This window comes from Ovis aries, chromosome 1 (genome assembly GCF_016772045.2).
Source record: "Ovis aries strain OAR_USU_Benz2616 breed Rambouillet chromosome 1, ARS-UI_Ramb_v3.0, whole genome shotgun sequence".
NCBI classification, from domain to species: Eukaryota; Metazoa; Chordata; class Mammalia; order Artiodactyla; family Bovidae; genus Ovis; species Ovis aries.
Genome location: NC_056054.1, coordinates 274230078 through 274249913, shown reverse-complemented (window position 1 = coordinate 274249913; position 19836 = coordinate 274230078). Strand labels below are relative to the sequence as shown.

The window sequence follows — 19836 nt, the reverse complement described above, 5'->3', positions numbered from 1 at the left end:
TTCACTCTCTGCAGTGATGCTCGAGGCCCACGTGCGGGCCACAGACGCGAGGGAGGTCAAGCTTAAACCAGCGATCCTAAGGGCCGGGCCTCCTGAAGGTCGTGGACGCACCCCAGGGTGAGGGGCCCTGCGGCGGGTTACGGCACAGCCCAGCCATGCCCCGCAGGGAGGCCCCACTGGGCCCGGCCTGGGTGCCCGGGGCGGGGGGAGAGCCTCTGAACCCAGGCCCTGGCCGGGAAGCCGCTCAGCCCCCTTTCCTTCTCCTCCGCCCTTTGTCTTTCTCATGCCTTGCCTTTCCGGAGAACCTGGGCCTGCGTTCCAGTGGGTACAGCTCGGGGTAGACGTTGGCCAGAAACCAGTGGAAGGTCCTGCAGCCCAGCCTTCTCTGCAGCTGTTGGCGCTCCGTGCAGTCCGGCTTCCCAGCCTGGGCAGGGGGGAGACACAGGCAGCGGCTTTACATCAGAGCTCACGCGGGGGAGGGACGGGGGTCTGGGAGCGAGCTGAGGGAGGCGGACAGCGCGCGTCACCGCGGGCCGCGTCCCGCGCCAAGCAGCATCCACGTGTCCTGCCAACAGAACTGTGCCGAATGCTGGTGGGCCAGTTGAAAATGCCGTTTGTGGACATTTAATCAAATGTATGAAAGGTTTATTTTTCTGGGCCTTTCCGGGGAGGTCCTCTACGTTTACTTCTATGCTTCTGTTTCACGTCTTGGGGTAATTGCATAGCCCCGAGCACTTTCCCTGGGGTGAAAGGGCCCTGGGGGACCCATCTCAACAATTACTCCCCACCCAGTCTTTCCTCTGGGCCCAGGATGAACGGCCGCAGCCTTAGATGTGATGACAGACCCCGCCCCACAGACACCGGGGGATTCGAGGCCAGGACCAGCTGTGACCTCATCCCCCTCCCACTGTTCCGCTCGCCGCGCCCCCTCACCTCCTCGCCGAGACGCTGGGAGAGACAGAGGACAACCCCACCGGGAGGGGGAGCCCCTTGAGAGGGCCCCCATGGAAGTACCAGCTGGAAGCTTGTATTTGCCCTTCGAGGCGGATGGGGAGGTGCTTCTGGCCCAGCCTCCAGCTCGGGAGGGGCCCCTGGGTGGGCACAGAAGCCTCTGCTGGGTTCTCCCCTTACCTTGCTCAGGGACAAGGCCTCTGGACTGTGCTTGTAGAAGGTTTCTTTGAAGGAGTCCAGCCAGGTCTCAGCGATGCGGATCTTGTTCTGCAGGGCGGCCTCCCGCTCAAGCTGGGAGTGGGCATCTTCATTTCGGTAGAGGTGCCCCACCCGGGAGCAGGGCAGGATTTCCACGGAGCCTCCACAAAGCCAGGTCTGCCAGGAAAGGAGAAAACGCACACTTCTGTGCTCCTCTCCAGAGATGTGGGACTCGAGGGACCCTGGGAGGGGCTGGAAAAATGCCCGCAACCTCACGAGCGCACAGTGACGCTAGTTCTCAGGATGGAACAGAGCTTCCTGATCTGAGAGTTCTGCGCAGGCTGGTAGGCGCAAGGTGGGGAGAACGAGGGTGGTGGTCCCGGGCTGGGATCTGTGGGTTGAGGGGCCACACCCCGGCAACAATGGGAGACAGTGGAAACAGTGGCAGACTTTATTTTGGGGGGGGGCTCCAAAATCATTGCAGATGGTGACTGCAGCCATGAAATTAAAAGACGCTTGCTCCTTAGAAGAAAAGCCATGACCAACCTAGATAGCATATTAAAAAACAGACACTACTTTGCCAACAAAGGTCCATCTAGTCAAAGCTATGGTTTTTCCAGTAGTAATGTATGGATGTGAGAGTTGGACTATGAAGAAGGCTGAGCACCGAAGAATTGATGCTTTTGAACTGTGATGTTGTCCCTTGGACTGCAAGGAGATCCAACCAGTCCATCCTAAAGGAAATCAGTCCTGAATATTCATTGGAAGGACTGAGGCTGAAGCTGAAACTCCAATACTTTGGCCACCTGATGCGAAGAACTGACTCATTGGAAAAGATCCTGATGCTGGGAAAGATTGAAGGCAGGAGGAGAAGGGGACGACAGAGGATGAGTTGGTTGGATGGCATCACTGACTCGAAGGACATGAGTTTGAGTCAACTCCAGGAGTTGGTGATGGACAGGGTGGCCTGGTGTGCTGCGGTTCATCGGGTCGCAGAGAGTTGGACATGACTGAGTGACTGAACTGAATCCCTGAAACTGCCTGAACGTCCCTGCCCTGCTCCTGAAACACGTGCCCAGATTCAGCACTTGGAGGATGCAAGGCTGCTTCCTGGGGGGAGAGAGTACCCCTAGTGGCCAGGGAATCTCTAAAAGCTTGTGACGTCTCCTGCTGCAGTTACCAGAAGCCACTCGTGTGGAGATCGAAGCAAGCTCTCCTCAGTCCTTCCTACTCCTGGGAGTTTCCCTGCTCTCCACTCACTCCTCCTCCCAAGTGCCTGGAGTTCATCTGACAGGAAGTCTCTTATTCCCTACTTGGGAATAAAGAGGAAAGCGAAAACCTGCCTAGGATAGGCAGAACCTAAAGACACCAAGAAGGCAAACCATGGGCTTTCCAAACTGTGCGCCAAGGCGCCCCAGGGTGCCAGAGCAAACTGAGACGGCTGAGTGGGCTGTTTTCAAAGTTCAGGAGAAGCGTAGTGACATCTGTTGGATGTTCTGCTAACTGATTACAACCTGATTGCTGTACTTGCAATGCTGTGTGTCTTCGCTGGGTTGGGTTTTCAGGGGTTGCTGCGGTGAAAAATCAGGCTAAAAATCAATGAGGAAATGAGAGTGAAGGGTCCGATCCGATCCAAGGCTTGAGAAATTGTGTGGTGCACAGTGGGGCTATGCTGTTTGGACAAAAACTGATTAACTTATTAAGTTGTTTAGTTGCTAAGTCGTGTCTGACTCTTGAGACCCCATGGACAAAGGAGCCTGGCAGGCTATAGTCCATGGGATTCTCCAGGCAAGAATACTGGAGTGGGTGGCCATTTCCTTCTCCAGGGGATCTTCCCAACCCAGGAATCGAACCCGGGTCTCCTGCATTGTAGGCAGATTCTTTACCAACTGAGCTACAAGGGAAGTCCCATTATGTTGTTTGGATCAAACTGAGCACACAGAACTGTGTGGTATTTGCTTCGGCCAGCAGGCACGGTGAAAACTCTCCAGGTGCTAAGGGCGCTGGCCTCGGAGGACGCCCAGGAAGCTCTGCATCAGGCGGAGATGACTGAAGACACACCCTTTCCTGTGAGCAGGCTCGACAAGTGGGCTCAGGAGGGAGGCTGTGGCAAAGTCAAGAGAGAGGACAGCGGGGGAGAAAGCAGGTGGGACACCCCCCGATGAGGACTCTGTGTTTGTCTGAAGCAGCATCCTTGACCTCCAAGCTGTGACCCTACCCACGGCTCCAGAGAACCTCCGGGGCCTCCTGTGGCCCAGGACGTACCTTGAGAGACAGCTCGAGGTTTCCACCTCCCTGCAGTGACAGGAGAGGGTCGTACGCTCCGGTGTTCTGGAAGTAATGTCGGTCCACGGCCACCACCCCGCTAGGCACCACGGGGCTCCTGGGAAGAGAAGGTGGGAACAGACCGCAGTTCAGAACCCGGAGCGCCTGGGGCTGGGGACGGCAGGTGGGGCTGTTCCGGGGGCCCAGAGAGTGGGCTCCGGCCTCATTCAGGCCTCAAGGCTGGAGTCGAGCGAGCATGTCACAAGTCCCGGGGTTGCATGAAACGAGAGCTCTGGCCACCTGGACCTTTTATCCCCCATCCTGGGACTCTGCTCCTTCAGGGAGGGCCCCCTCTCTGGTGAGGTCTTTGGGAAGAAGGTGCCCTGAGGCCAGCAGCACCAGGTCTGGACCAAAGCGGCCAGCGGGCCTCTTCCTGCCCTCACTCTTGACCTCACACTCTTATCTGCTTCACGACCACGCACCCCCGAAGACGAATGCCACAGGGAATCTGGAATAGAAAAGTCCCCAAGTGCTCTGGGGGAAATACACGTTCCTTAAAAACACAGAAAGCTGGAATCCCTGAGAGGGAATTAAGACGACAGCAACATCCTGCAGAAGAGTTTCCCTGAGGAGGACCAAGCCAGAGGCTTTGGGATCAGCATCTCTTCATTCGAAAGAGTACACATTTCAATATGGCCAAACGCTGGGTATGCCTCAGGAGTGGATGACTCAGAGTTCACAGTTTTACATGAACAAAACTACTGACGTTTGGGCTATTGAAAACACGAAGTTATACCACACTAAAAACCAATAGTGTAGTTATTTCCAGTTTTACCACTTACGATTTGTAAGATCTTGGACGAGACAGATGACCACTCTGGACTCAATTTCATCACCTCTAATTGGGGACAATAACGTTGCTTCATAATAGAGTTTTGGGGACTAAAAGAAATGTCATGTTGAGTACACCTGCTTGCCAAAACCCAAAGATCTCTGAAACTCAAGTGCTTTTTCATGATGCCTTTGGCAGCAAGCCCTGTCCTGAGCTGACACGGGTATCTGTATAGCCTTTATGTACCTGGCAATGATAGATTGTATTTAAAACTTGACTTTAAAACACAGCAGAGCAGAGCCATGAAGAGCACTGTGGCAGGAGGCTGGCCTCCAAGTTTAACCTTGGATCTACCGCTTAACAACTTCATGCAACTGGGCAGCCTCTGGAGGGTTCATCTCTAATCTCTGTGTACCTCCATTTTCACATGTGGGAAATGGGACTAATAATAGTGATTATTAACAGTAACTGCTTCACAGAATTATGTGTGTGCCAAGTCACTTCAGTCGTGTCGGACTCTGTGTGACCCTATGGACTGAAGCCCACCAGGCTCCTCTGTCCATGGGATTCTCCAGGCACGAAAATGAGTGGGTTGCCATCCCCTCCTCCAGGGGATCTTCATGACCCAGGGATCCAACCTGTGTCTCTTGTGTCCCCTGCATTGGCAGGCAGGTTCTTTGCCACGGAGCCAGCTGATATGTATAATATGTTTATAGCATTAACTAAGCACATGTTCAATAAATATCACTTACCACTACCATTGCAAATGTACAGATGATGGTATCCTTTCTGGAAGTTTCTTGGCATCTGTGTATAACCTATACCCAACCTCATCCTAATTCCACTTTCATGCTCTCTCACCAGACTGATGAGAGAGGTCATGAAGTCAGAGTATCCAAGGTGGGGGAGACACAGTTAGAAACGTTTGAATGTGTGTGAGAAGAGAGCTGGGCCCCGCACAGGGAGCCTGAGGCCTCCACAGGGGCCGGGTAGCAGCCGGGTCTCAGGGAAGGAGCAGCTGCCCCTTGCAAAGGTGACTGGATTCTCCTTGGCTGGAACAGGAGAGGCGCCATCTTTGGCCAATGGTAGGTCAAACTGGGTGGGTCAAGGTGACTACAGTGACCTTAGGCATCAGAGAGACCCTGAGGCCTAAAAGAAGGTTCCAGAGAGGACTGGTGCCTGGAGTCAAGGAGCCTTTGCCTCAAGTTGGGCAAAGGTCATCTGAGAAGTCTGTTCTCTTGAATGGAATCCCTTCGCTTTGGCTGGAGCAGATTAAATTGCTCCCTCAAGCAGGCCTCTCTCTGAACTTTCTGTGGACCCACCTATCCAGCGCTCCTCATAATGCTGAGATCTACCATCCTCCCACACCATAACTCAGAGAGGTCTAGAAACTTCTCTTTCGATTCTTTGGGTTCACAGCGCTCAATAGAGTGTCTGGCGTGAAACAGGGGCTCAGAAGACGCTGACAGGCCAGTAACGAAGTCAGATAGAATTAGCTCCCTGTGCTTTCAGGACGCACACCTATGGTGGAAGGAGGTAAAACATAGCTGGTTCCGCACCCCACCCCTTACACCTGCATCTCAGTACCATGACCCTTCCCCACTGGGGATACGAGGCCTAAGGTTGGTATGGGCCGGTTTCAGACTGAATGTCTGTGTCCCTCCCAAATTCACATGTCAAAGCCCTAACCCACAGTGTATTGTATTTGGAGATGGGGCCTCTGAAGGAGTAATTAAGGCTAAATGAGGTCCAGCAATGTGAGAAAAGTAAATCTCATGTTGGTTAAGCCGCCCAACCTGTGGTTTTTTGTTATGACTGCTGAACTGACTACAACGTGGCCCCAAAGCCGAGAACAAAGACAGCAGCCTCTGAGTTTTCAAGTCTAACGGCAAAGCTGCAGTCTAGGCCTAAGATGAGGGCTCATCCTCACAGAGCCAGGATTTTCTATGCCCAAACTAGATAAGATCCTCAGGCCCGGGGAGACAAGAGAGAGCCCGAGGGGAGATCAAGACACAGAGATTCAGGTAGATCCCCGAGAAGGACCTCGTATCCACCTTGACACCTTCAGGGCAATTCCTGGAGGAGGAGGATCCCTTGCTCGTTGTTTTGGGATCAGAGAGCAGAGGGCACATGGCCCACCTCCCTGCTGGCTGCGCTGGGAGTTCAGGAACCCCCTGATGGCCCTTGGCCCTAAGAGATAGGGTCTAGGTGGTGCCCGGGGAGGCAGGTGGTAGGTGCAGCTCCTTAGAGGCTCCCGGACCATCAGCATGCCAGTGTGGGCTGGAAGAAGATGTGGGACCTTGGCAGACACCATGTGGAGGGTGCAGGCCAGCGGGACCTGCATGCCAGCCCCCTTCTGTGGCCACGGCCCGTGAAAGTGCACGCATCATGATGAATCCGACACAGGACAGCCAGAGCCTGAAGCGGAGCCCTTCCTTCCCACCAACGTCCCCCTGGAAGCCCAGAGCCCAAAGTCCACCCAGAAGGACAGAGGGTGGGCACACCTGGATGACAGATTCAGTGATGAGATGACTAAGCTATCACTGAACCTGTCTAATTTGTCCAGAAGTTTTCTGCTGTTAGGAAACAGGGATCGAGAAAAAAATTACCTAAGTTCAGTTAGTAGAAAATAAAAAAATATTTCCTGCATATCCAAGTTTGGTGGCTTAGGTCAGCTGTTAGAGTCATACGCTCTCGGGTAGGCACTTGGAAGCCCTGTTTGTGACTAACGCCTCATTTTGTGTCCATAGACAAGGCACGCAGAAACAGCCTGGGTGACTTCTTGGTGCTGGGCAGGCCAACGGCGGCAGAATCTTTGTCCGTTGGGCTCTTTCTACAATGCGACGTCAACCCCACTGCGACTGAGGACCACGTCTCCCTCCTGGGAACCTAGGTGGCCTGTGGCTGTGGAGGAAGTGACCCCGGGTGACCTCTGAGACTTGCTTATAAAAGGGGGTACATACTCTGAAACATCACGATAAGTGGGAGAAGCCAGACACAGAAGGTCACCTACTGGATGAGTCCCTTGGTATTAAATATCCAGAACCGATAAATCTATGGAGACGGACAGTGGATTGGGGATTGCTAGCGGCTGAAGAAAGAGGACAATGGGAGACACCGAGTAAGGGACTTGCCTTTAGAAAAAGGGAAATGTTTGGGACTGTAAAAAGGCAATGGTTGCTCAGCATCGCGAATATACTGAATTGTTCACTTAGAAACGGTTCATTTTACATTATATGAATTTCGCCTCAATACGTAATTTTTTTAATTGGGTAGGAGATGACAGCTTGCTTTGCCTGGCTCTTCTGGGACCTTTGCTGTCTGAACTCAGTGCCAGGGTATAGGAATCTCAGGGACCCGCCTGCAGGGATCTCATGCAGAGAACAGGGAAGAAGCTCCCACTGGGTCCCAGAGAAGGCCACCATTGGACTCTGGGGAGTCCTGCCCTGAGCCGTTGAGTCATTTCCAGCCAGTCTAGTCTGATCCTGCTGAGGCCCCGGACACCAGGGAGCAAACAGCCAACACCAGAGCTCCCTTCAGAATTCACAACCCAGAGTCCAGGCTCTTAATAAAAGCTCTTCCACACCCTTAAGTCTGGACGGTTTGTTATGCAGCAGAAGCTCTCTAGAACATCGACCAGATGTTAAACATAACGTATCCTATGATAAACATAGGATATTTGTCTGAAAGTCCTACACGTGAGAAGCAAACCACAAAGCTGGACGTATTTTGAGACTTCCGGTGTTTTAGCATTTACCCAGCTGAATTCTTCCCTTTTACCAAGAAAGTATCTGAGGCCTGAGCAGCTCCAGAGTTTCCTGGTGAGATGGAGCTGGACTGAGACCCCAGATAAGGTGCTTCTGCTTTCTACTTTCAGGGTCTGGAAACTTTGCCAGACTCCACTCGTAAAGCAATGTGAGGATAATAACAGCCATCCCTAGGCAGCGGCGAAGCCGGCTGGGGAAGGAGCCTCACCTGAAGGGACTGACAGGGGAGGCGAGGGCCCTCCTCTCGCGCTCAGGCAAAGGCTCCCAGCGGAAATCCAGCTTCCAGTCCAACACTCCCCGCTGCTGGTCCTCGGAGGGGTAATACTGCAAAGTCTTCCAGTCAATCACGTCTAGGACTGGAGACACCACCCTGCTCCTGGAAGGAACCGTGAGATCAGAGAAGGGATACACACCCTCCATTTGCTGGGGGGTGCAGAAACATAATTTAGACGCCAGCTCCCAATACGGCAACCACCAGTCACGCAGCTACTGGGCTCCTAAAAATATCAGGTGTCTGAACTGAGATGTGGTGTAACTGTAAAACACGCATGGCCTTGAGAAGACTCCGTATGAAAAATGGTGTGCCCATCTCAGTAATCATCGTATTGATCGCATGTGGAAATGATAATATTTTGGACATGTTGGATTTACTAAAATATTTTGTTGAAATTAACATCATCTGTCTCTTTATCTTGACGCGGGACTACTAGAAGTGTTTGTTATACCTGTGGTTCCAGTTCTATTTCTACTGAACAGCACTGTTCTAGAAAATACATTTTTCCACAGGGAGTTGGGGGCCCATTTCATTAAAGAATATTCCTGCCCCCTTCTTTAAAAATCTCTCTGTCCATAAAAATAAACACACACACACACACACACACACACACACACATACACACACACACACACACACACCCTCTCTGGACAAACCTGAGAGACAGAGGAACGGTGACCTAGGCTCAGCTCTGCGCTAGTGCGCTGTGTGGCCTTGAGGCAGCTGTTGTGCCTCTCTGGGCCTTAGCTTCCTCATTTGTAAAATGGGAGGCGGAACTACTTCCCAGAAAGGCCTTTCTTTCTCAGCTGTAATGCTCTAGGACTATGGCTCTTGACTTCTTTGGAGGCCTTTGATTCCTTTGAGAATCACAGGAAAACAATGGATCCCTCCTCAGAAAAATGATCGCATGCACATATACAAAATATTGTGTTTAACTGCAGAGGGCTCACGGCCCCTGCTCTAGGGTCTAGTTCTGGCTCCTACCTGGGTCACGAAACTGGGCTGTCTTGAGAAACCAGGACTGTCAAGCCCCAGAAGTTTCCTTGATGTTAAAGCGTGTGTGTGTGTGTGTGTGTGTGTGTGTGTGTGTGTGTGTGCGTGTGTGCAGGAGCGCACTTGCGTGTGTATGAGTACATGGTGTCTCTCAGCGAAGTCCTCAACTAGATTCCCTTGTCCATTTCCTGTAGCTGTTGGCGTTGTATTTCATCCCCGATTTTTTGCTTGGCTCGGGACTACATGACCTCAGAGAGGGCGCTATGGGAAATTGGTGCAGATTTTGGTACAGGTTGGAAACCCTGCCTTTTCACGCATCACTCAGGTGTACCAGCAGCTGCCCTCCACCTAGTCATATCTCAGTCACATTTTTTTTTTCCCTTTCATGGCCTTTCATGGCAGTTTCTTCTAAAAGCTGTACCTTGGAATGAGTTAGGCATGAACTCAGGGGTTACCCAGTTAGACTGGTAAGAAAAGTCTTAGACTGGCTGGCAGCTACCAGTCTAAGAAAAGGAATATTTCTGGGAAAGAGATGCCAGCCATGCTGTTTACACTCCCATCGCTTTCCATCCACTTCGGAGACGGCCAGGGCTGGCACGAGCCCAGCCCATATGGAGAGGGCCAGAGTGGTCCTGGGATTCAAGGATCTGCTTTAATCTGTGGCCTCCAGTGACTGGCCTTGGCATGAAGGGTCACAGGGTTTATATTTACAGCAAGGATCCTGATACATTTTCCCTGCCCTCTGGAAGGTGATGGTGACTTGAGACCTCTGGCCTCTGCCACTTTGGAGCACTGTGCATTGACCGAAGAAGCTGAGAAGTACGGGCAAGGATTTCAGGGGGACGCGCTCCCAGGTCTGCTTACTGTTGAAAGAGCTGTGCAGAGCGGATGGATTTGGCAAGTGGCAGAGCATTTTGTGGAATTTCAGAGTCAAGAGCCAGGGAAGCCATGTGGCTGAGTTCTGAAGAGCCCCATCGAGTCTGTGCCGTCTTGGTAATTGTAACAGGACAAGAGAGGAAACTGCGTTCAAGTGTCTACACAATGTCTGTCCCAGAGCTCTCAGCTGTGTCCTTCTTGATAAAAGTTGTACCTCCCTTTTCATCAGAGAATGATCACCCTAAAGTTTCTCTTTTTGCTCTACCTTGCTGGAGGCTCAGGGTCATATGTAAATCTCATTTCTAATAACTGTATTACCCCCAGTTTCCAACACCATCTTTTCCTTCTTCTATTTTAGCCAGTTACATAAATGATTCATCATAAGCCTCTTTGAATACATTTTGGGTAAAGATGAAGATTAAAATGTCAATGAGTGAAATGAAAGATGTTTCCTTGTTTTGTTTTTTATTCCCATGGACCAGAGCAGCTGCTTGGTCAGGGCTGAATTAGGAAGAAATTGGAGTTGAGAGACTTGAAAAGGAGTGATTAAAAAAAAAAAAAACAGTCTTACATTTAGCTTTGTGTTTCAAACCTACAGATGTATCTGGAGTTCTTAGAATTCACTTAGGGCGAAATAGCAAAGCTTCCCTGTCTGACTTGGAAGGAGCGAGGAAAGGACTCACTCCATCATCCTGTCACTTGTGAACTGAGTTTTAACTCACAGGCAGACTTGAGGTCAATCCTCTCCTAAGCCTTTCTAAGCTCTAGGTGGTCAAACATTTAGGTTTCAATGGAGCCATCAACAAACACCAGCTAACTGAAATATGTGAGGTCAACCAAAGCACCACTGTCCAGGGAGCCAAAAGGTAGCTACAGCTGCAAACTCATCCACCACACTTTCACCCCAAGGAGGAACGACCCTAGTCTACCTCGCCACTCTTTGCTTTTCCCCTGGGCCTGAATGGTCCTCTTGCTCTGTGATGTAGAAAGTCATTCTGGAAGTTCATGCAAATTCTCAGTGTTTGTGGGAAGTGTCTTATACTAAGAAGCAAGAAGCTCTGCAGTCTCTCTTCCCAGAGCTTTGCTGCTCAAGTGTGACCCCAAGACTGACGCTGGCTCTCCCGGGACTCTGTCTGCCGAGGGGGACAGAGCAGGACGGGGCTGAGAGCTTTCCTGGGCCACAGACCAGAGGAAGGCAGCTCGCTCTGCAGAGCTGGAGGCATCTTAATCCCTTGTTGCTCCTCAACACACACACACACACACACACACACACACACATACACACACACACATACACACACACAAATGTGGGATTCTCCAGACTGCCTTCCATCACTAAGCCCTCAAATATGGAGCAGTCTCAACCTCAGCTAAGAACTAGGTGACCTTGAGAGTTAGGTGACCTTGAGAGTTAGGTGACCTTGAGAGCTAGGTGACCTTAGGAACTAGGTGACCTTGAGAACTGGATGACCTTGAGAACTAGGTGACCCTGGGAACTAGATGACCCTGAGAACTAAGTGACCTTGAGAGCTAGATGACCTTGAGAACTGGATGACCTTGAGAACTAGGTGACCTTGAAAGCTAGGTGACCTTGGAAGCTAGGTGACCCTGGGAACTAGACGACCTTGAGAACTAGGTGACCTTGACCTTGAGAATTAGGTGACCTTGGGAACTAGGTGACCTTGAGAACTAGACGACCTTGAGAACTAGATGACCCTGGGAACTAGACGACCTTGAGAACTAGGTGACCTTGACCTTGGGAACTAGGTGACCATGACCTTGGGAACTAGGTGACCTTGATAACTAGGTGACCTTGGGAACTAGGCATTCCTCTTGGATGCTTTTGATTTGTTAATGTGGGTTCATCAATTGTTAACCATTTTACCACTCTGATGGAAGACGCTGAAACGGGGAAGGCTATGCACATGTAGAGGGAGACGATACATGAGAAATCTCTGTAACTTCCTCTCAACTGGGGGCTTCCCTCGCAGCTCAGTTGGTAAAGACTCTGCCTGCAGTGCAGGAGACCCGGGCTCGATTTCTGGGTCGGGAAGTTCCCCTGGAGCAGGGAAGGAAAACCCACTCCAGCATTCTTGCCTCTCAATTTTGCTGTATACCAAAAATTGTTGTAATAATAAAGTCTATTAAAAAAAGTAGAATGAAGACATCCCAGACCCTGCACTTTGACCAGGAGCTCTTTGTGAACTATAAAGTGATATACACATATTTTTAAAGAACTAGGTATCCCTAAGGCAGGAGCCTGGATCAGTCTTCTTCCATGGGAAACAGCATGGTCAGCATCCTGAGCCAGGAACACCCCTAAGAGGGGGGTCTGCCCCTTTGCCCTTGGAAATCTCCCCTTTTCTCTGGCCATGACCCTTCCTCCCTGGCTTGGGCACTAGAGCTGCAGTCAGCTCAGGCAGTGGTGGCCGGGGAGGTGGGGTGTGTTCTGTGAGTGGCTGAGGCCGTAGACCATCTCTCCCTCTCCTGCCTCCTGCTTTACAGCCTCCGGGGGTGAGTTACCTGTCACCAGCTATTCTGGCCAGGAGGGGCTCCAGCCAGCCCGGCTGGCACTCGCAGTGGGCATCCATGAAGACCAGCACGTCCCCGGTGGCCCTGGCGGCCCCCAGCATCCGGGCTCCACTGGCGCCCAGCCTCCTGGTGCTCCTGAGCAACTTCACACCCTCCAACCGGGCCACGTGCTCGCTGAGAGCCATCTTGAGTTGTCCTGGAATCAACAGGGGGGCGGTCAGTGAGGTCACAGGATGCCACAGCCCTCGAGGGTGCGATGACCATCACTAGGATCATTGCTAACAGGCCCCTCTTGGGAGCGGTGGCGAGCATTGCCTACATTACGGGGTGGTTGTCACTAAGATGCGAGATGCCTAGTTCCTTTGGGTGGATTGGGGTTCCCTCTGGTAAAAACCGGGAGACATGGCGTCTTGAAGTTAGGAGAGAAGAGGACGTGTTCACATTCTCCACAGGCAGCAGCGAGGCTGGAGCAGACGTTGCTGGCGCCCCGCTCCGCTGGGACCCTCTTGCTGGTTTGGTTTGCAGGTGCCCAGCTGCCGGGAGTTGGCCACCAACTGAAGTCCCCATCCTTCCCTGCAGATGTGCCCCAGGGGACCAGAACCCAGGGGACCAGAGCCGCCTCTCCTGCAAATAGCAGGGAGTTGGGCAGAATGCTACCCCTCACTGCAGGTGGGTGATGGGTGGATTGGCAATGACTGACCGCTGCCTGAAAATATCAAGCCCACTGTTTGCCTCAAGGCAAGACAGATGCTGAGGTGCACCTGGGAACGGGCCGTGGCTGACCTTCCCCTGACACCGCACCTTAGCTCGACTTTTTCTGCCTCCTCCAGGCTTCCCCGCTCCCCTAGAGTGTTCCCCTGAGAGCACCGCCCTGCCCCAATAACATACACATGAGTCCCCATCTCAGGCTCTGCTTCTAGGGTACCTGACTAAGACACAGGGGTCAAGGCAGTCAAAGACAGAGGGTCCATTATAGGTGGCCCCCAGGAGGGTGGCACCGGCCAGAGAGGTCTTACCACAGTGGTAGGGGACTGAGCAATGGAGAGAAAATGGGAGGCTAGAGACTGAGATCAAAAGTCTACACGCTCTTCAGGAATGACAGTCCTACGGAGGATACAGGTTGAGAGAGGCTTTTTAGGCTTTGCATTCAAGATCAGGTTCGGTTCCTAGGTGGGGAGGATCCTCTGGAGAAGGGATAGGCTACCCACTCCAGGATTCTTGGGCTTCCCTGGCGGCTCAGCTGATAAAGAATCCGCCTGCAATTCGGAAGACCTGGGTTCCATCCCTGGGTTGGGAAGATCCCCTGGAGGAGGACATGGCAACCCACTCTAGTATTCTTGCCTGGAGAATCCCATGGACGGAGGAGCCTGGTGGGCTGCAGTCCACGGGGTTGCAAACAGCGGGACGTGACTGAGTGACTAAGCACAGCACAGTATATTCAAGATCAGAAAAACTGTGCAGATGGACAGGTGTGAGTGCGCCCAGATGAGCAAACTAGCAGAGATGGAGAGCCCAGCGGACAGTCACCCTTCAGAGTCGGGGTGCGGGCGTTGGCTCCAGGAGCCCCCCCACCCACCGCAGACACCGAATCTGCAGATGCTCCAGTGCTCAAGTGCCTTACGGAAAAGGTCAGTACAAGGGATCTCCCTGGCGGTCCAGTGGTTAGGACCCCACACTTCCAATATAGGGACGCAGGACTAAGATCCCACACGCCATGCAGTGCGGTCAAAAAAGCCAACAACGAGAGGGCAGCGCAGTCACCCTCCAGCTGCTGGTTCCGCGCCTGCAGCCAGCGTCACACCCTGTGGGTGTCACAGGGGGCAGAGCCTCTGGGGCTCTTCCCGGATGAGTCTCCTGCACCCGAATCCCCGTCTGCGGGACCGCTTCGGGGCCTCCCGCCTACACAGGCTCCAAACCCCAGTCTGTGCACGGGGCCCCCCCAGGGTCCACGCCCTCCCGAGAGGGCCTTCAGGAAGCCCGCAGCCACCTTGCTGGCTGAGGTCGTCCACCAGGACGATCTCCTTCAGGAAGGCCCTGGGCGCCGTATCCAGGATGCTGTGCACGGTCCTCAGGAGGGTGGCCCAGGCCTCGTCGTGGAAGCAGAGGACGACGCTGGCGGTGGGCAGGCTGTCCGCGAGCGGTGGCTGCTGCAGGCACCTGCGGGGAGGAGAGGCGGGGCGTGAGGGGAAGGGGAGCCCCAGCCGGGCGGCTCTAGCCAGTGGCTCTCCTCCCAACTCGACGGCTCTCACCCTGGGTTGTCTCAGAATCTCCACTAAAGAGAACCCATGACGCCCTCACAGACGTGCTGTCCCCTGTCTCCCAGGCCTCGGACTCCGAGAACCGCTTTGCAGTGTTTATCCTTCCCTAGCAGCCGAGAGGTGTCACCACCATCCTCAGCAGACTGGCCTGGTCTGTGAAATGGGAATGAATGACAAGATCACCCACCTCTGAGAGCTGGGGTGAGGCCTTAACAGGACGAGATACACAGAAGTGTCCTGTCAACAGGAAAGATCATCTGTTTAAGAGCAGGGACGCTGATTCTTTACTTTTGTATTCTTACAGTCTAGCGTAGCGTCTGACACACTCTACACGGTGACTCTTACTTCACTCCACGTGTGTCCCTTGCCCTGAAGTGGGTCTCCTGCAGGCAGCGTTATCATGGGCTCTTGTTTTGGTTTTTTAACCGACTCTGCCACTCTATATCTTTCAGGCGCAGCACACTTAGAGGCACAGTTAGCCCACTGACTTTTAAAGTAATTACTGTATTTATTGTCTTTTTAAACTTGGTTTCCCATTGATTTTGCATCTCTTCCTTGTCCTTTTCCATTCTGCGGCTGGCTGATTCTCTTTTGTATTAAGCTCATGATCTTTGCTTCTTGGTTTTTGCGAATCTGCTGTATGTTTCAGGTTTGTGATCACTCTGTTTTTCAAATGCATTAATCCCTTCCTACATCTTCTTCTGTTAGACTGGTAGTCACACAGGTTCAAACCCATTCTAGAAAAAAGAACTGTATGTTCTCAGTCATCCCCCACATTTTACGATTTTGATGATTTGATGCTTTTACATCTTCAGGTTCATCTTTTTGCTGTTCATTGTGGTTGTCATCACTTTCACAGAAAAATTCTTGTTTGTTTTTTTTAAATCTGGGTACTGGTTTATTTACATGATTTACCTTCCAACTGTAATTTTCTCTTTCCTATAGATTCTTACTTATTTTCTATTTAGAGAAGACCTTGCAATATTTCCTTTAGGGTAGGTTTAGTATTGCTCTGTTCTTTTCGTTCTTGCTTGTCTGAGACATTCTTTCTTCTCCCTCTGTTCCAAATGATAATCTTGCTGGGTAGAGTATCCTAATTGCAACTTTTTCCCTTTCAGGACTTTGTATATATCTTGCCACTCCCCTGTGGCCTGCGACTTTTCTGTAGAGAAATCAGCTGATGGCCTTATGGGGTCCCCTTGTCATCCTCTTTAACTTTTGCCATTTTAATTCTCATCTGTCTTGGTGTAGATCTGTGTCTGTCAGATGACACACAGGTGCTGACTTTACAAAGCCAGGGGCAGGGGTGTAAATCCATGGTTCACACAACCGCAGGGAGAAAAGCTTCAGCCCTGTTTCCCAGGCAGTGTGGCCCCTGGGGCTCAGCTGTGGTTTCATCCACCCTCCTGTGTGTGGGCAGCCTGTGCCATCTGCTACTGAGCCCCTGAGCTGTGGCTGGGGGCACTCTCTATGAGCCCGCGGAGGTAGGGGTCAGGCACTCTCTAGGAGCCCACAGAGGTAGGGGTCAGTGCGCGGACACAGCAGCTGCTATAGTGGCCCTGCCCTTGGTGCGCTATTTAGCAATGTGCGTTGCTACTGTGGAGGGCTGAGCTTCTTCCAAGAACACCCCTTGGTGAGCTGGGTCATGCTCCAGGCCCTTCAGGCTGCCTCCCAGCAGCCAACTCCAGTCCTCTCCCCAGGCCAGGCCTCTGAACTCCGAGTCTCAGCACCCAGCCCCAGTCCATAGCAGCAGACCTGTGTCTCAGGCTGGGTGCCCAGCCTGGTGGCTGGACCATCTGTGCAGGCCTCTCTGCTCTGTCTGCCGTGGGCTGGTGGCTGGGCTCGCCTCTGAGCCTCTGAAGCTCCGTTTCTGAGCTCCCCACTAGTGAAGGGGCTTCCCAGGGTTCAGGAACATTTCCTCTTTTCAGCTCCGTCACAGAGACCCAGGAACTGTCCCACTTACCTGCCTTTCCCCTTTCATCCTGCCCAGTTGCATAGAAACCTTTCTTGTCCTTTCAGGAGTTTGAGGTCTTCTGTTACGGCCCGGGAGGTGCTCTGTGAGAACTGCCCCACCTGTAGATGCGTTTTTGGTGTATTTGTAGAAGGAAGTGAGTTCCACGCTCTTCTACTCTGCCATCTTGATCAGAGCTCTCTACATGCTAATTATTATTCTGATTAATATTGTAATTATTATTGAAGAAGGGGCAAGGATTGAAACTTTGGGAGCAGTAACAACATGCCAGATGCTATGTCAAGCCCTTTATGCACATTACTGCCTGTTGAGTGTGTGGCTTGAACCACCTCACCCCACTTTACAGATGAAGAAACTGAGGCTCAGAGGGAACAAGGCTCATCAAAGCCACATGATCAGTGATTGGCAGAGCTGGATATTATACTTTCACAGCAGTCACACCCTTTCCCTTTTGCTGGTTTGTGACTGGACCAATGGGCGTGTGTGTGTGTGTGTGATGGTGTGATGGTGTGATCTCTGCTGGGAGACTAACAGGTTCCCACCTTCCTCTCCAGGTGAAGAGAATGCTCTGCTTTATGTTTGCTGAGCATGGGGTCTGTGAGGATTCTGAGTGAATCCACAGTGGAATGGACTCTAATAACAGCCTGACCCATAAAGCAGCATGCAGTTCGCACCTGTCCACAAAGGCACTTTTAAAAAATGCACTGCTAGAGCACGCCTTTCCAGGTTGTAGCTGCTGAAACCACCCATCTGTCCTCAGAGAGGCATTTGCATTTGAACTGGGGTTGTCTCAAGGACCTCAGACTTCTAACATCTAGAGGCATCTGTGCTGGCCTGGGGATCAGCCTAGCTGCTCACCAGCTGGACACCCCTCTGCTGGATGTGTCCCAGCTGAAGCTGGAGCTCTCAATGCACCGGAAACTCACCTGTGACTCTCTGGGAAAGATGCTACATGGTGAGGGATCGGTTCTAGGTGAGTGCTTTCAAATAAAGGTAAAACAGAAACCTTAGATGATGAAGCAACAAAGCACGCGAACGTCTCGTAAGCTGGCTGTGACAACTGTAATATTGTTTCTGTATTTATACACGATTTCTTTTCATAAAGTACTCAAAGTCACTCCAAACTGGGAAAAGAGTATGTCAAGGCTGTATATTGTCACCCTGCTTATTTAACTTATATGCAGAATACATCATGAGAAACGCTGGGCTGGAAGAAGCACAAGCTGGAATCAAGATTGCCTGGAGAAATATCAATAACCTCAGATATACAGATGACACCACCCTTATGGCAGAAAACGAAGATGAACTAAAGAGCCTCTCGGTGAAAGTGAAAGAGGAGAGTGAAAAAGCTGGCTTAAAGCTCAACATTCAGAAAAGTAAGATCATGGCATCCGGTCCCATCACTTCATGGGAAATAGATGGAGAAACAATGGAAACAGTGACAGACTTTATTTTGGGCTCCAAAATCACTGCAGATGGTGACTGTAGCCATGAAAGTAAAAGACATTTGTTCCTTGGAAGAAAAGTTATGACCAACCTAGATAGCATATTCAAAAGCAGAGACATTACTTTGCCAACAAAGGTCCGTCTAGTCAAAGCTATGGTTTTTCCAGTGGTCATGTATGGATGTGAGAGTTGGACTGTGAAGAAGGCTGAGCGCCAAAGAATTGATGCTTTTGAACTGTGGTGTTGGAGAAGACTCTTGAGAGTCCCTTGGACTGCAAGGAGGTCCAACCAGTCCATCCTAAAGGAAATCAGTCCTGAATATTCATTGGAAGGACTGATGCTGAAGTGGAAACTCCAATACTTTGGCCACCTGATGTGAAGAACTGACTCATTGGAAAAGACCCTGATGCTGGGAAAGATTGAAGGTGGGAGAAGGGGACAACAGAGGATGAGATGGTTCAATGGCATCACCGACTCAATGGACTTGAGTAAACTCCGGGAGTCGGTGATGGACAGGGAGGCCTGGCGTGGTTCAGCCTAAGGGGTTGCAAAGAGTCGAACACGACTGAGCGACTGAAATGAACTGAACTGATTCAAAGTCACTCCAAAGAAGTATGCACAACAAAATAATGATTTTTTTAAAAAAGCCTAAAAAGAATGCTGCCTTCTGGTCCCGTAAAAAAAGACTGTTGCAGCCATCAGACAGGGCCGCTCCTCCCCCGCCCCCACCTCTCCGTGTACCCCGAGGGGATTCAGGATAGAGGAGAACAGGCTACTGAAGATGAGCATCTAAGAAATGGTTCCAGTGAGCCCAGATTCTCGCATCTTCCCACACAGAGCAAAGCACTAAGATCACTAACTCCAGATGTCTGTTTTTTTGTGATTAGCAGTAATCTTTTGATGTTCGACTCCATTCGATGTTGACTCCATGGTTTATTTGCTTTTCTTTTTTTCCAGCAAAAGCTCCTATAAATCTGGCTCCTCTCTTACTTCTGGGGAGCAGTTCCTCAGCTGTCTGAGTTGATGTCTCTCCGGTTACAGTTCTCAGTAAGGTTCCCAAATAAAACACACCTCTCAACGCTTAGGTTGTGCCTTTTTCTTTAGTTGACAAGTGGAAAGTCAACATTTGGAAAAGGATGTACATGTGTAGGTCAAAAGAGCCTTGGTATTTCTAGAGAGAATTTAAAATTTGACTCTAAGCTTCCTGGAACCCAAAGTAAAATGGGATTGTTACCGTCAGAAAAGCTACATACCAGGTAGACTTTTTTTTTTATACAATTGATAACTTTTCCATTTGAAATCATTTAAGACCCACAAGAAGTTGCAAAAGTAGTACAGAGAATTCCTATGTTATCTTCACCCAGCTCCACCCAGGGAGAGCATTGAACACCACCACCCACAACTATCAAAACCAGGAATCTGACATGGTTCAATACTGTTAAGTCACATACAGACCTTATTTAGATTTCACC

The 19836-nt window shown here is 51.3% G+C and overlaps 1 protein-coding gene across 1 annotated transcript in view; it reads right to left on the bottom strand.

Annotated features, from left to right (window-relative positions):
• Positions 1 to 19836, bottom strand: part of GALNT15 (polypeptide N-acetylgalactosaminyltransferase 15) — a 43258-nt gene that overhangs the window by 7278 nt on the left and 16144 nt on the right. Inside the window, exons 2-7 of the mRNA XM_027961962.3 lie at positions 14676 to 14845; positions 12680 to 12884; positions 8222 to 8389; positions 3415 to 3532; positions 1132 to 1326; positions 293 to 424 (exon numbers count right to left, since the gene is read on the bottom strand). Coding sequence (XP_027817763.2) covers positions 293 to 424; positions 1132 to 1326; positions 3415 to 3532; positions 8222 to 8389; positions 12680 to 12884; positions 14676 to 14845 — 988 coding nt within the window. The remainder of the gene's footprint in view (positions 1 to 292; positions 425 to 1131; positions 1327 to 3414; positions 3533 to 8221; positions 8390 to 12679; positions 12885 to 14675; positions 14846 to 19836) is intronic.